This window comes from Mobula birostris, chromosome 29, assembly GCF_030028105.1.
Source record: "Mobula birostris isolate sMobBir1 chromosome 29, sMobBir1.hap1, whole genome shotgun sequence".
Lineage (NCBI taxonomy): Eukaryota > Metazoa > Chordata > Chondrichthyes > Myliobatiformes > Myliobatidae > Mobula > Mobula birostris.
This window is the reverse complement of record NC_092398.1, coordinates 16029304-16043891: the sequence shown is the minus strand read 5'-3', so window position 1 is coordinate 16043891 and position 14588 is coordinate 16029304. Positions and strand designations below refer to the sequence as shown.

Below are 14588 nucleotides of genomic sequence, written 5' to 3'. Positions count from 1 at the left end.
AGTACAAAGGAGAAAACAGGAAATACCGGAACAAGGATCGAAGTACCGGACCGTGAACCGGAATGCGGACCATGACAGAAGTTTAATTTGGAGTTGTTGTGCAAGAAAGCAAGAAACCCAAAACAATACATTATAAAAGACCGTCAAAGCCCATGTGTGCAGAGAGAAGGAAATAAATCATGCAAACAATAATGCAAGAAATAGCTGCGACATGCAACTATTTTGGTAAACCTAGACATAAGAACATAAGCCATAGGAGCAAACTGAGATCATTCCACCTGTAAGGTACGCTCCACCATTCCATCCTGGCTGATTTATTATCCTTCTTAACCCTGTAATCCTTGTATTCCACACGCTACCTTTGACTGCCATACTAATAAAGAACCTATTGTTTCCATTAAAATATAGCCAAAGACGGTCTCCAGAGCCAACTGTGGAAATGAATACCACATCCATCACCCTCTAGAAGAAGAAATTCCTACTCATCTCTGTTCAAAATGACCATCCTTCGACCCGAGGCTGTGTCCTCTGTTCCAAGACTCTCACACTATGGAGAACATCATCTCTACATCCAGTCTACGCAGACCTTTCAAAGTCCAAACTCTTTTAATGAGACTGCATAACCTTTATTTTTTTACGCACCAGCGAGTAGCGTCCAGAGCCGCAAACGCTGCGTATACGTTAACCCTTTCACCTGCTGAATCTTTCTCTTGAAACGCCATTGGATCGTCTCCAATCCCAGCTCACCCTTTCTCATATTTGGCCTCCATTCCTAGACTCCCCCACTAGAGGAAAGACCGTCTCCATATCAAATCTATCAGAACGTCCCTCTGATTATATGGGGTAAATACTTTCGTTCATACAGAAAATATACAATTTAGTGTGGCTTGGGATGCTGGAAAACGACGATCACGATGACAGAAACACCGAAGCAGAAAATTGCCGTTGGCAATTAACGCAGATATTAATGAATATTCGGTTTAAATTCCGAGCATATGGGAGTTTTAATATGAATAGCCTACAAAGGGGTAATGCAGCTCACGAATAGCGATAGCAGCTTTTTTATAATTCTCCGGGCAAACCAGGACATTAGCTCAAAGTAACACTATCAGAAAATATAGAGAGGGCTTGACCCAAAAGCAGAATAGGGGAGACGGTTTGGCAACAAATGAAATTAGTAGTAATAGACAAGGCACGAATGGGAACAAGACAGGAGAGAACAGAAACTAAACACAACAGGCAGCAGGGTAAGCTTTAGGGAGGAAGAGAGAAGACGAGAAAAACCGTCTTGAAGCTGGATGGTATATGAGTGAAGAAGAACTTCGGGAGATAAGGGATTAATTAGGCTGCAGGTGATGAGCCTGGAACGTGTGACAGGTGCATCCTATTGGCTGGGGGAGACTGGGCGCGATCTTCACTTGCAGGCTAGAGAACGCGAGCACGAGCGTACCTTATAGATATGGCATGGAAATGATTAAAATAGCCCGTGGAAATCTTTAACAGTCTTGGTTTACGCCTGCTTTTCATTAAAGTCCGGAAAAAAAACACCACTACTTATATATGTTGAAACTTGGGAGCTGATCTTCCAGCATTTCCCACAAGAAGACCGGTCCAATAACAATAAAAGCAAGGAGAAGATAGCGACGGTTACGAGTTGAGATATTCTATTGCAACTGCATATTTATTCTAATATGCGCCATGTCACTGGTTCTTAGAGCAATGGTTAGGCAAAGCATTAATGCTACAATCAAGTTTGCTGACGATACCACTGTCGTCGTCCGAATCTAAGGTGGTGACAAATACGCATACAGGACAAAAATTGCAACTGTAGCTGAGGTGTGCCATGGTAACGAGCACTTACAAAGCATTCTCTTTATTTTTTCACTTACTCCTGAGGATATCTTTCTACCGGGCGCTGTGCACGTGTAAACGCTCGATGCATCACCTCCACTTGCAATGGTGAACGTCGCGCTGCCTCACTGTGACGGTTTTTCAGTTACTGGTTGTCGGTTATTGTACAGGTGAAAGATGCCATCGGAATGTACCGAACCAGTTATCCAACTAGTTAACTTGATCCATTCAGCTGACACATAGACTTTATCCTCTGAAATGTCTCCATTACCAGCACATGCTTTCTCATATTTGTTCTCTAATCATAGCTGCCTCCACTGTAGCAAATATCGTGTCCACATCTACTCTGCCAGAAGGTGCTTGTAATTATATGAGTTAAATACTACTGATGAAAACAAAAATCGGATTTAGTGTGGCAGGTGATGTAGGAAAAGAAAGATCAGAAGAACAGAAACACCGAAGCAGAACACTGCGGATGGCAATTAATGATAAGGTTTATGACTATTAGATTTAAATTCGGAGCATGAGGGAGACTTAACATGACTAGTCCATAAAGGAGTAATGCAGCTTATGAATACCGATAGCAGTTTTCTGTTTACAGTTCTCGGAACAAACTAGGAAATTAGCTTTAGTGTGAGAAAATATAGAGAACGCTTGACACAAAAGCAGAAGAGGTAGATGTTTTAGCAATAAACAAAATCTTTAGTAATAGACAAGCCACCAGGTGGCACTAAACATAGGGAGCAGGCTAAACTTCCGGCAGGATGAGTTAAGATGAGGAGCAATTGTTTGAAGCAGGACGGCTTGATGTGTAAGGAGGGACTGTGGGTAATAAGGGATTAAATAGGCTGCAGGTGATGAGTATGAAACGAGTGGCAGATGAATCATTGTAGCTGGATGGAGACTGTGAGGGGTCTGTCAAGTTTGCTGACTATACCAGTGTCGAAGGCAGAATGAATGGTGCTGACGTGTCAGCAAGCAGAAGAGAGATTCAGTACCTGTCAGACAGTTGCCATGACAGCAATCTCTTACACAATGTGATCAAGATTAAAGAGCAGATTTTTGACTTCAAGAGTGGGATACCAGACGTCTATGAGCCAGTCTTCATCAGACGATCAGAGCTGGAAAGGGTCAGCAATTTTATATTGCTCAGTCTTTTTCTTTCAGAGTACCTGTTCTAGGCCTCGCGTGTAAATGTAATTACGAAGAGGGCACTCACTGCAGCGCTGCTACTTCACTTGGAGTTCACGAAGCTTTGCATAACATTTAGTGGCTAGTGAGGCTTTATGGATGGAACTGAGAAATAAGAAAACTATGGCCACATTAACAGGACTATATTACAGACCACCAACAGTCCAACCGATTTTGAGGAACATATTTGTAGAGAGATCGCAGACTGTTCTGAGAAACATTACCTTGTTATCGGACATGGTTTTATCTTTTCACAAATTGACGGGGAACTCCATTCTGTATAATGACTAGATGGGAAAAATTTGTGGTATGTGTTCACGAGCGTTACCTGAATAAGTGCGTAGAAGTCTCAGCAAAAGACTGTGCGATCTGCTATAAGGGAATGAAATAGGGCAGGTGACAAAGGGTTGTGTAGGCGAACACGTTTCATCTCGTGATCACATTGCATTAGTTTCAGAGTAAATTTGAAAAAAAAAAGACGGACCTAGTCAACGGGTTGAGATTCTGAATTGCATAAAGGCCAATTTTGATTGTATCAGCAACAATCTGGCAAAAGTTGATTAGGGCAGGCTGTTTTTTGGCAAAGGTGTACACGGTAAGCAGGAAGTCTTCACAACTGAAAACCTGAGAGTACAAAGACTGTATGTGCCTGTCAGAATAAAAGGTAATGATAAAAGGAGCAGGTAAAGAAAACGTGTGAATAAACAAAGTATATTGAGATCCTGGTTAAGGAACAGAGGAGGCTGCATTGCAGGTATAGGCAGATAGGAAGAAACGAGTTGCTTCTGGAGCACAAGAAATGCAAGAAGACACTTACAAAACCTGGAACGCTAAAGAAAGACATGTCCATTCTAAGCAGACAAGGTGAAGGAGAATTCTAAGGGCTTCCAGAGATATCTTCAGAACAAAAAGATTGCAAGGCACAAAAACACGAGGAAATCTGCAGATGCTGGAAATTCACGCAACACACACAAAATGCTGGTGGAACGCAGCAAGCCAGACAGCATCCGTAGGACTAAGCAGAGTCGACATTTCGGGCCGAGACCCTTTGTCAGGCCGACACGTCGCCCGAAACCTCGACTGGGCTTATTCCTATGGATGCTCTCTGGCTTGCTGCGTTCCCCCAGCATTTTGCGTGTGTTGCAAGGGACAAAACTTGTTCTCTGGAAGATCAGGATGGCAATCAAGGCTTGGCGCCAAAAGAGATCTGAGAGATCTCAGGTGATTTCATTTTATTTATTTATTTATTTATTTATTTGCATCTGTATTTACTCGGGAGATGGATGCGCAGTCTACAGTAGAGAGCCGAGACGGCATCAACGTAATGGACCTTGTACAGGTAACAGAGCACGAAGTGTTTGCTGTCTTGAGGAAAGTTAGGATGGATAGTTCCCCAGGACTTGACAATGTATTCCCTTGGATCCTGCCGATTAGCAACTGTGGAAATGTCCGGGGCACCAACAGAGATGTTTAAATCATCTTTAGCGACTGGTCAGATACCAGAGGATTGAAGGATACCCAATGCTTTCTGCTGTTTAAGAAAAGACCTAAAAATAAACCAGGCAATTATAGATCTGTGAGCTTGACACGAGTAGAGGGAAGGATATTGGAAGGTAATCTAAAGGACCCGATATATGTGCATTTGGATAGAAATGGACTGATTAAGGCTAGTCAGCGTGGCTTCATGCGAGGTAAGTTGTGTCTAACAAATCCTATCGAGTTTGTCGAGGAAACTATCAGTAAAGTAGATGGAGACGAGGCAGTGAATGTTGTCTACATGGACTTCAGCAAGGTATTTGACCAAGTTCCACATGGGGGTTTGGTCAGGAATTTTCAGTCATTCGCATTCAACATGAGGTAGTAAATTGGATTAGACATCAGCTTTGTAGGAGAAGCCAGAGAATAGTAGATAATTGCCTTTCGGACTGGGGGCCTGTGACTATTGGAGTGCTGCATGGTTCGGTGCTCGGTATGTTACTGTTTGTCGTTTATATCAACCATCTGAATGATAATGTGGTTAACTGGATTAGCAAAGTTGCCGATGACATCGAGATTGGGGGTGAGGTGGACAACAAGAAAAACTATCATGACTTGCAATGGGATCTAGATTTCCAAGAAAAAATGTGCTGAAAATGGCAGATGGAATTAAGTGCAGAGAAATGAGAGTTGTTGCAGTTCGGGAAGACCAACCAGCGTAGGTCTTACGCAGTAACCGGGAGGGAACTGAGGAATGCGATGGAAGGAACAATATGGGAATACACGTCCATAATTCACTGGAAGTATCTTTACGGTTTGATAGGGTCGGAGAGGAAGATTTTTCACACTGGCTTTCATAAATCAAAGGACTGAGTACCTGAGATGGGATATTATACTGGTGAGGCTTAATTTTGAGTATTGTGTGTAGTTTTGTTCACATACTTGCAGAAATAATATAAGCAAGTTTGCATAAGTACGGAGAAAATTTACAAGGATGTTGCCAGCTCTGGATGACCGGAGATATATGGAAAGATTGACAGGTTTGTATATTATTTAATGGTACGTAGAAAATTGAGAGGGGATTTGATAGAGGTATGCGATAGAGGTATGCAAAATTAAGAGATAGAGTAAATGCGAGCAGGGTGTTTCTACTGAAGTTTGAAAGGACTACAACAAGTGGGCATGGGTTAAGTGTGAAAGCTAAAAGTTTAAGGGGAACTTGCGGCGAAAGTTCTTCTCTCAGAGGGTTGTGAGAGCACGAAGCGAGCGGCCCGTGAAAGCGGTGCATGCGAGTTCAATTTCAGCAAACAAGAGAAGTTTCGCTAGGTACATGAATGATAGGGGTATGGAAGCCTATGTTCCCTGTGTAGGCCGATGGGGGTAGGCCGTTTAAATCTTCCGGAACGGACTAGATAGGCCGAAGGTCCTGTTTCTGTGCTGTACTGTTCGGCGACTTTATAACTCTGGTGAAGACACGCTCATTACAAACACATGAAGGAGTCTGAGAGGGCGGGAGTGAAAGTAAATTTTAATCTTCTCTTTATGACTCCTGTCAGTCTAAATATTTTTCCGTCACTCGCAGGCATCAGTAAATACAACATATCCTTAAATCGACAAACATTAAACTCACCCAGGACAGTTATTTGCACCGATTCACTTTTCTCCGATTCTACATTTTCGCATGTGTAAGAACAGCTGTAATCTTCCGAGCCGGTCGACATTGCCATGTTAGTAAACTTGGCGCTGTCTCGTTCAGAAATGTATCTGAATTCACTGGACACATATTCCCCTTTTTGGTTCAGGAGAAATGTTCTCTTCGAATACAGACACTTATTTGTTTTACAAGTAAAAGTGATCCCTTCAGCGGACACATAGACTCCGTCCCTATGGACAGGTTTCATCAGTTGAGATGCAAATACAGAGAATAAATCGATTCAGACCACGCATAACCTCAGCGTAATCTTTATACGTGTTTTAGCAAATATGAATATGTTATTTAAGTTCAATGTCTTGTCTGAATTTTCTACACATACCCTTCATTTCCGAATTCATCGTCACGTTTACTAAGTTTTACTCGCGGTGAAGAAAATCTGTCTATATGTAGCATGGATAGCCGGGTAACTGTGTAGCAATGTGCAATCATTATGTGTTGTGACAATGGAATATCGGCATGACGCTACTTACTTCGTCATCATGATTATCCAAACTGACGGCATGAACATCGGTTTCTCGAAATTCCAGGAACTTTTTTTTTCACCATTCTCTCTCCCTCTTCTTCAATGTCCTCACTATGGTCTCTTACCTCTTGTCGTCACATGCCTATCGCCACCCCATCCTCCCCCTCCTGCTTCCCTTTCCTCCACGGACCATTCTCCTGTCTTATCAAATGCCGTTTTGCTCCAGCCCTTTAACTCTTCATAGAACATAGAACATAGGATAGTACAGCACAGTATAGGCCCTTCGGCCCGCAATATTGTTCCGTCCCTCAAACCCTGCCTCCCATATAAGCCCCCACCTCAAATTCCTCCAGATACCTGTCTAGTTGTCTCTTAAACTTCACTAGTGTATCTGCCTCCACCACTGACTCAGGCAATGCATTCTATGCACCAACCACTTTGTGAGTAAAAAAACCTTCCTCTAATATCCCCCTTGAATTTCCCACCCCTTACCTTAAAGCCATGTCCTCTTGTATTGAGCAGTGGTGCCCTGGGAAAGAGGGCTGGCTATCCACTCTATCTATTCCTCTTATTATCTTATACACCTCTATCATGTCTCCTCTCATCCTTCTTCTCTCCAAAGAGTAAAGCCCTGGCTCCCTTAATCTCTGAACATAAAGCATACTTTCTAAACCAGGCAGCATCCTGGTAAATCTCCTCTGTACTCTTTCTAATGCTTCCACATCCTTCCTATAGGGAAGTGACCAGAACTGGGCACAATACTCTAAGTGTGGCCTAACCAGAGTTTTATAGAACTGCATCATTACATCGCGACTCTTAAACTCTATTCCTCGACGTATGAAAGCTAACACCCCATAAGCTTTCTTAACTACCCTATCCACCTGTGAGGCAACTTTCAAGGATCTGTGGACATGGACCCCAAGATCCCTCTGCTCCTCCACACTACCAAGAATCCTGCCATTTACTTTGTACTCTACCTTGGAGTTTGTCCTTCCAAAGTGTACAACCTCATATTTCTCCGGGTTGAACTCCATCTGCCACTTCTCAGACCACTTCTGCATCCTATCAATGTCTCTCTGCAATCATTGACAATCCTCTACACTATCTACAACACCACCAACCTTTGTGTCGTCTGCAAACTTGCCGACCCATCCTTCTACCCCCACATCCAGGTCGTTAATAAAAACCACGAAAAGTAGAGGTCACAGAACAGATCCTTGTGGGACAGCATTAGTCACAATCCTCCAATCTGAATGTACTCCCTCCACAACCACCCTCTGCCTTCTGCAGGCAAGCCAATTCTGAATCCACCTGGCCAAACTTCCCTGGATCCCATGCCTTCTATCTTTCTGAATAAGCCTACCGTGTGGAACCTTGTCAAATGCCTTACTAAAATCCATATAGATCACACCCACTGCACTACCCTCATCTATATGCCTGGTAAACTACTCAAGGAGCTCTATCAGACTTGTTAGACACGATCTGCCCTTCACAAAGCCATGCTGACTGTCCCTGATCAGACCATGATTCTCCAAATGCCCAGATATCCTATCACTAAGAATCTTTTCCAACAGCTTTCCCACCACAGACGTAAGGATTACTGGTCTATAATTACACGGACTATCCCTACTACCTTTTTTGTACAAGGGGACAACATTCGCCTCCCTCCAATCCTCCGGTACCAGTTCGGTGGACAACGACGACATAAAGATCCTAGCCAGAGGCTTAGCAAACTCTTCCCTCGCCTCGTGGAGCAGCCTGGAATATATTCCTTCAGGCCCCGAGGACTTATCCGTCCTAATGTAATTTAAAAACTCCAACACCACCTCTCCCTTACTATCAACATGCTCCAGAACATCAACCTCACTCATATTGTCCTCACTATCATCAAGTTCCCTCTCATTGGTGAATACCGAAGAGAAGCATTCATTGAGGTCCTCGCTCACTTCCGCTACTGCCAGGCACATCTTTCCACCTTTATCTCTAATCGGTCCTACCTTCAGTCCTGTCATCCTTTATTTCTTCATATAATTGAAGAATACCTTGGCGTTTTCCTTTACCCTACTCGCCAAGACCTTCTCATGCCCTGTTCTTGCTCTTCTCAACCCCTTCTTAAGCTCCTTTCTTGCTTCCCTTTATTCCTCAATAGACCCATCTGATCCCTGCTTCCTAAACCTTAGGAAGGTATGCTTCCTTCTTCCACCTGACTAGATTTTCCACCTCACATGTCACCCATGCTTCCTTCACCCTACCATTCTTTATCTTCCTCACCGGGACAAATTTATCCTTAACAGCATGCAAGAGATCTCTAAACATCGACCACATGTCCATAGTACATTTCCCTGCAAAATCATCATCCCAATTCACACCCGCACGTTCTAGCCTTATAGCCTCATAATTTGCCCTTCCCTAATTAAAAGCTTTCCTGTCCTCTCTGATTCTATCCTTTTCCGTGATAATGCTAAAGGCCATGGAGCGGTAGTCACTGTCCCAGAGTACTCACCCACTGAGAGATCTGTGACCTGACCTGGTTCATTACCTAGTACTAGATCTAGTATGGCATTCCCTCTAGTCGGCCTGTCCACATACTGTGACAGGAATCCGTCCTGGACACACTTAACAAACTCTGCCCCATCTAAATACTGGGAACCAATCAGGTGCCAATCAATATTAGGGAAGTTAAAGTTACCCATGATAACAACCCTGTTAGTTTTGCACCTTTCCAAAATCTGCCTCCCAATCTGATCCTCTGTATCTCTGCTGCTACCAGGGGGCCTGTAGAATACCCCCAATAGAGTAACTGCTCCCTTCCTGTTCCTGACTTCCATCCATACTGACTCAAAAGAGGATCCTGCTGCATTACCCACTCTTTCTGTAGTTTCCATCTGTCTATAACTTATTTTGGGATATGACGCAGATTAGGCCGTTCAGGACCTTCGATCTGTTATAATATTGTCACACGCATGTGTTTTGAGATCGCTCGTGCCTCGGATTTTTGAAAGCTAATATTGAACTTTACCCTGTGAATAACAAACACCAAATCATTCAAAGCTATTTCAGTTCCATTTAGACACCTTACTTTATATATCGGATGCCTACTCCCTTTTCCAAATTCGAGCAAGTTTGGTTTCTTCTGGGTTGGTGTGAAACACATACGCTAAAAATGTTCACTGCACAGGTTCCAACGGACCTTGTACATTTCACCTTGTGTGACATTGATGCATTCCATATCGGTATTTGTGTTGATTACCCTGTTCTGTTCGGAAGGAAATTTATTGCGGAGATTCCTGTACATGTAATTCTGGAATTATAACCTCTGCTTTTGATTTTACGAAAATTGTGGGTGGGTCCAATTTGCCTCTTCAAGTTGGCCTTTCTTAGCAATGTCTTTATAACGAATTCACTCTGCATCTATAATAATATTTTATCATCTTCCCTCCTTACTCTCAAAAATAGCATTTCCGTGAACTAAACCAAGGAATAGCAGTTGTTTCTGGGCCTTAATCTTGAAAGCACTAGGTTTGTATCAATCATATCAGAGACGTAGAAAGATCAGAGACAACAGATAAAGTTGCTTTAATCACATAACACATCGACCAAACAGCAAGATAGAACAGCAGCTTAATAGGAATAATCAATAGACTTTAGCACGCACCTTGAACGTTTTCGCTCTGGTCCTTCACGACCGCTGTAAGGGGAATTAAAAATAAATTACATCATTTGTACATGATTCTTACATAAACATTTAAAAGCCTATTCGCAGAAATACCCTCTTCATTATTTCGTGACTTATCACTGGAAGCGCTCTCCTTCAAAACACCACTCCCACCCCGGGGTTCAAGCAACAGCTTTGAAACTCTGATATCTGTCAATCAGGCAGTGTCTCCGCCGGACATTCTTCGCCCCATGGAACAGAATCATGACGGAAACAGAAAGACCAGTGCGTGGATAGAGACAACTTTCAATTATCACCTTTCAATTATTCCATGGTCACACTCTTATCTCAAGGACACCACTTCACAGTCACCACGTCACTATATAATTCTCTGGGTCCGATAATCTACTAACATAATCAACAACATTCAGGGACGAAAACATAAAATATGGAGAACATCATGGTCAGTCGAAACCCATCCTTGTCTACAGAGGATGTAACAATACATGCAGGCATTAAATACACTAAGATGCCCGGTATTTACCAGCGATTCAAGTGCTAATTTGGACAATTTCTTGGAAGGAGAGATACGTCATGACCTACATAATCTGTACACATTAAAAGTAGGTATCAATTATTGAATGAGGCATAACTAAATACAGATGAAGAGAATACAATCAGGCGACATGCTAGATATTAGTATTATTTCTGCTGTTCAGCAGGGAATGGCGTAGTAAAATACTGGGGATTGTCGTGTGAAGGGTATCTCCATCTTTCATCTTTTCGTTAGCTGCGATGGTACATTTTCAGCGTGGCTTACTGAGCGGAAGACTATCATAGTGGAAGGAATGGGTAACAGTGCCAAGATTTCTTTGAAATGAATTATTGAGGGTTTTAAGGCTTATTTCAATTCAACAGAGGGTTATTGAATAAAATTTTGAGAATCGCTTTAAAATGTGAACAACAATTAAGTGGAGTACTTTAGCTGCTGAGAAAAAAAAATATTATAAAAACTAGTGATGATAGCACAATTCATGGTCAATTCCCCTTTTCTCGGTTGGCCGGGACCAGTGGTAACCAGAGGCCACCGCGACAGATAGCCAATCAGAACAACGAGTCATAAACACAAAATACTCTGCAGATGCTGGGGTCAAAGCACCACTCACAGCACGCTGGAGGAACTCAGCAGGTCGGGCAGCATCCGTGGAAAAGATCAGTCAACGTTTCGGGCCGGAACCCTTCGTCAGGACCTGACGTTGACTGATATTTTCCACGGATGCTGCCCGACCTGCTGAGTTCCTCCAGCGTGTTGTGAGTGAGAACAACGAATCAGACGAGAACACTCAACGGAAGCAATACTGAATTGCGCACAGATGATGTCAGTTAGACTGGTGACGAAAAATTTGCAACCTAACCTCTGGGATCGGCTTACACACCTGCAATCAATCAGCCAAACCGAACTACTAAACGTATCTATCTACCTATCTATCTATCTATCTATCTATCTATCGATCGATCTATCTGTCTATCCATCTGCCTTTGTTTGTCTGTCCATCTCTCTGTCTCTTTATTTCTCTCTGTCTCTCTGTCCATCTATCTGTCTATTTATCTCCCTGTTTAACTACAGTTTATCAACCTGAAGAGATTTTTCTTGAAAAGACTCACCACGTGATGAGAGACTGCATGAGGACTATCAAAACCAAATTAGCATTTGCACGGACCGTAACGAATATTTACTTCAATTTCTTCAGAATAATCATCTCCGTTTGGGCTGTGAGAGCAATAGCTTTTCATCTATAGATTCTTACAGCAAGTTAGTTTTAGACTTCTGTGTATATCTCATTCAGTCTGTACCCAACCGCTAACCTTCCTTGTAGCTCATTTAAACATGCTGAGCAAAGTTATGCACGGTTCTGTTTGCTTTCTCAAAGAACTGGAACAAGTGGAAAGGCGAAGTCAAGAGAGGAAAGCAAAGTGTTAATCAGATTGACAGTAAGGTGGTAAAATGGTTTAATCTGAGGTGGGAAATTGCACTTGTTGAAAAAAAGTACTTTTCTTAGAAACTGGAAGTTGGAGGAATGTGGTCATATTAGCCAGTCCCACATTCCTCAACAAATTTTAAATGCGGAAGATTAACCAATAGCTATTCTGGAGGTTCAGCATTGTCCGTGTTAACTACTGTACTGATAAAATCTCTTTCAATTTGTAATACCGGATATACTGAATAGGTTATGAACAAATATTTTGAACAAACAGTTTGTGCAAGTGGCCGTTGTCAGTACTTTTCCCAGTATTGAGCCTCCTCTCAGAAGTGCATGAACTCGTGAGTCACCGACAGGGAACAGAGAAGTAAAAGCAAGCATTGACATTAAAATGAGATATATTTGATAGCAAATTATTTATATCCCTGGGAGTAAGTTTGTTGCTACTCTTGAAATTCTTGTGAGTCTGCAAATGCATGAACTAAATTAATTTTCTGTAACCGCATATTTTTCGCACGACACTTACTCTCCCTCTTTACTGCATCTATTAACATGTCTTTTATCTCGATTTCTTCTCCTTCCTGCTGTTTTCTGCCTGTCTCTCTTTCTTCTTTTCATTCTTTCTTTCTCACTTTCATTCTTTCTTTCGTACTTCATTTCATTCTCTCTTCCTCTTTCTTTCTTTCTTTCTCTATTTCCATCTTTCTCTCTTCTTCGGTATCTTATTCTCTTCTCATCCCTCTCCTCCAAAAACCCTTTCCGTTTGAAAGCATTTCGTTTTGTTGAGAATTACATGAGCATCTGGTAGTTTGTTGGAAATAACTTGTTCCTTGTCTAAGAATTAACTGGTGATTTAGTAGCTCGGTTCGACGCTGTGTTTTCCAAGGGATCCTGGGTTCATGTCTGTCTGCTGACCTATAAGGGTGAGGCGCCCTTACAGACAGAGCAGGGAAGTGAAGTCTAGATGCGTTTTAGGGTATTACAGCTCTATTTGAAATGTTCCACGTGTTATGGATTATCACACAAGTCCCCTGGTAACATATAGGAAATAAAAAAGGCAACGGTAAAATTTTAAGGAAAAAATAAAACTTTCAACTGACAGTTTTTTTTTTATCTGTAACGTTCATCCAGAAAGCTATGACGACGGCAATTAGTGGCTTTATTTCAGTCAAGTTCTTATACAAAGAAGACTGTGCCGCAGAAGAAAGACTTCACAGAACAATCAACGGAAAACTATTTTCAGAAATATCCGCTCTCTGTCTTTAATGCATATTAGTCACTCTGTCAATAGCTAGACACAAGGGAAGACGGTTGCACACAATAGCTTTCCGCTACCACTGTTGATTTCACAGGACTGAACATGGGGACAGAGCTCGCTTCTGAAAATTTTTCAGTGAATTTGACGATGTTAACTCAGCTCCAGTTAATGAGATCTGCTGTTTGCTGGAATTTATTTCTATGCACTACTGGCCTCCGCCTACGCACAATGATCGGTTGATCGTGACTGCGTCATTTCCACAGTTAGATTTGCCAATAATCATCTTAATACCCGTCCCGCAGAATTACAACTGTAGCAACAAACTATCAACGCGATAGTTTTATTTTAACAAAACATATTTCCTAAGCATTGTACTCCTGGTGATGCAGTATAAAGTTGCAATAATGTGGAAAACGAACTATTTTCGAATTTATATCCTCCTTAAAACATTCCTTACCCTCTATCGGTGGTGTTTATTTCCCTTTTTCCCTCCACCTTGGGTCTTCTATCAGACGCCGGGGAGCGTGAGGGTCCGGAGCAGTATCTTTACTGTTCCTTGTAGTGCTCTGCTCTGGACTGAGATCTCAGATGTTGTTCCCGGGATTTGTTGAAAGCACTTTCCCAGTCCAGGTATTCCTATCACCACCGCGATTACTCTGCTTTCGACCTTCCACGCCCTTTCTATCTGCTCTTTCAAGTCCTGGTAGCTCTCCAACTTCTCACATTCTTTCATCCTGATGTTACTATCATTCGGGATTGCCACAGCTATTGCTATTGCTTTCTTCTGCTCCCAGTCCAATATTATTGTCAGGTTGGTTGGCGGGTACCTGCTATCAGTCTGAATATGGACGTCCCACTTGATCCTAGTTCTGTCATTCTCCACTAAATTCTCAGGTGCTCCTCATTGGACTTGCAGGTGTCCAATCCCTACCCAGCTCTGATGTTTCTGTACACAATTCCTACAACTTGATTGTGTGGATCAGTGTGTGCTGTCCCTG

General features: G+C 42.4%; 1 protein-coding gene and 1 pseudogene across 1 annotated transcript in view; both read right to left on the bottom strand.

Moving 5' to 3' along the window:
* LOC140189847 (histone H2AX-like) overlaps positions 1 to 14588 on the bottom strand; it is an 836563-nt pseudogene that overhangs the window by 259624 nt on the left and 562351 nt on the right.
* LOC140189844 (immunoglobulin superfamily member 1-like) overlaps positions 1 to 14588 on the bottom strand; it is a 78344-nt gene that overhangs the window by 61979 nt on the left and 1777 nt on the right. The window contains exon 2 of the mRNA XM_072246150.1: positions 10351 to 10383. Within this exon, the coding sequence (XP_072102251.1) occupies positions 10351 to 10383 (33 nt within the window). The remainder of the gene's footprint in view (positions 1 to 10350; positions 10384 to 14588) is intronic.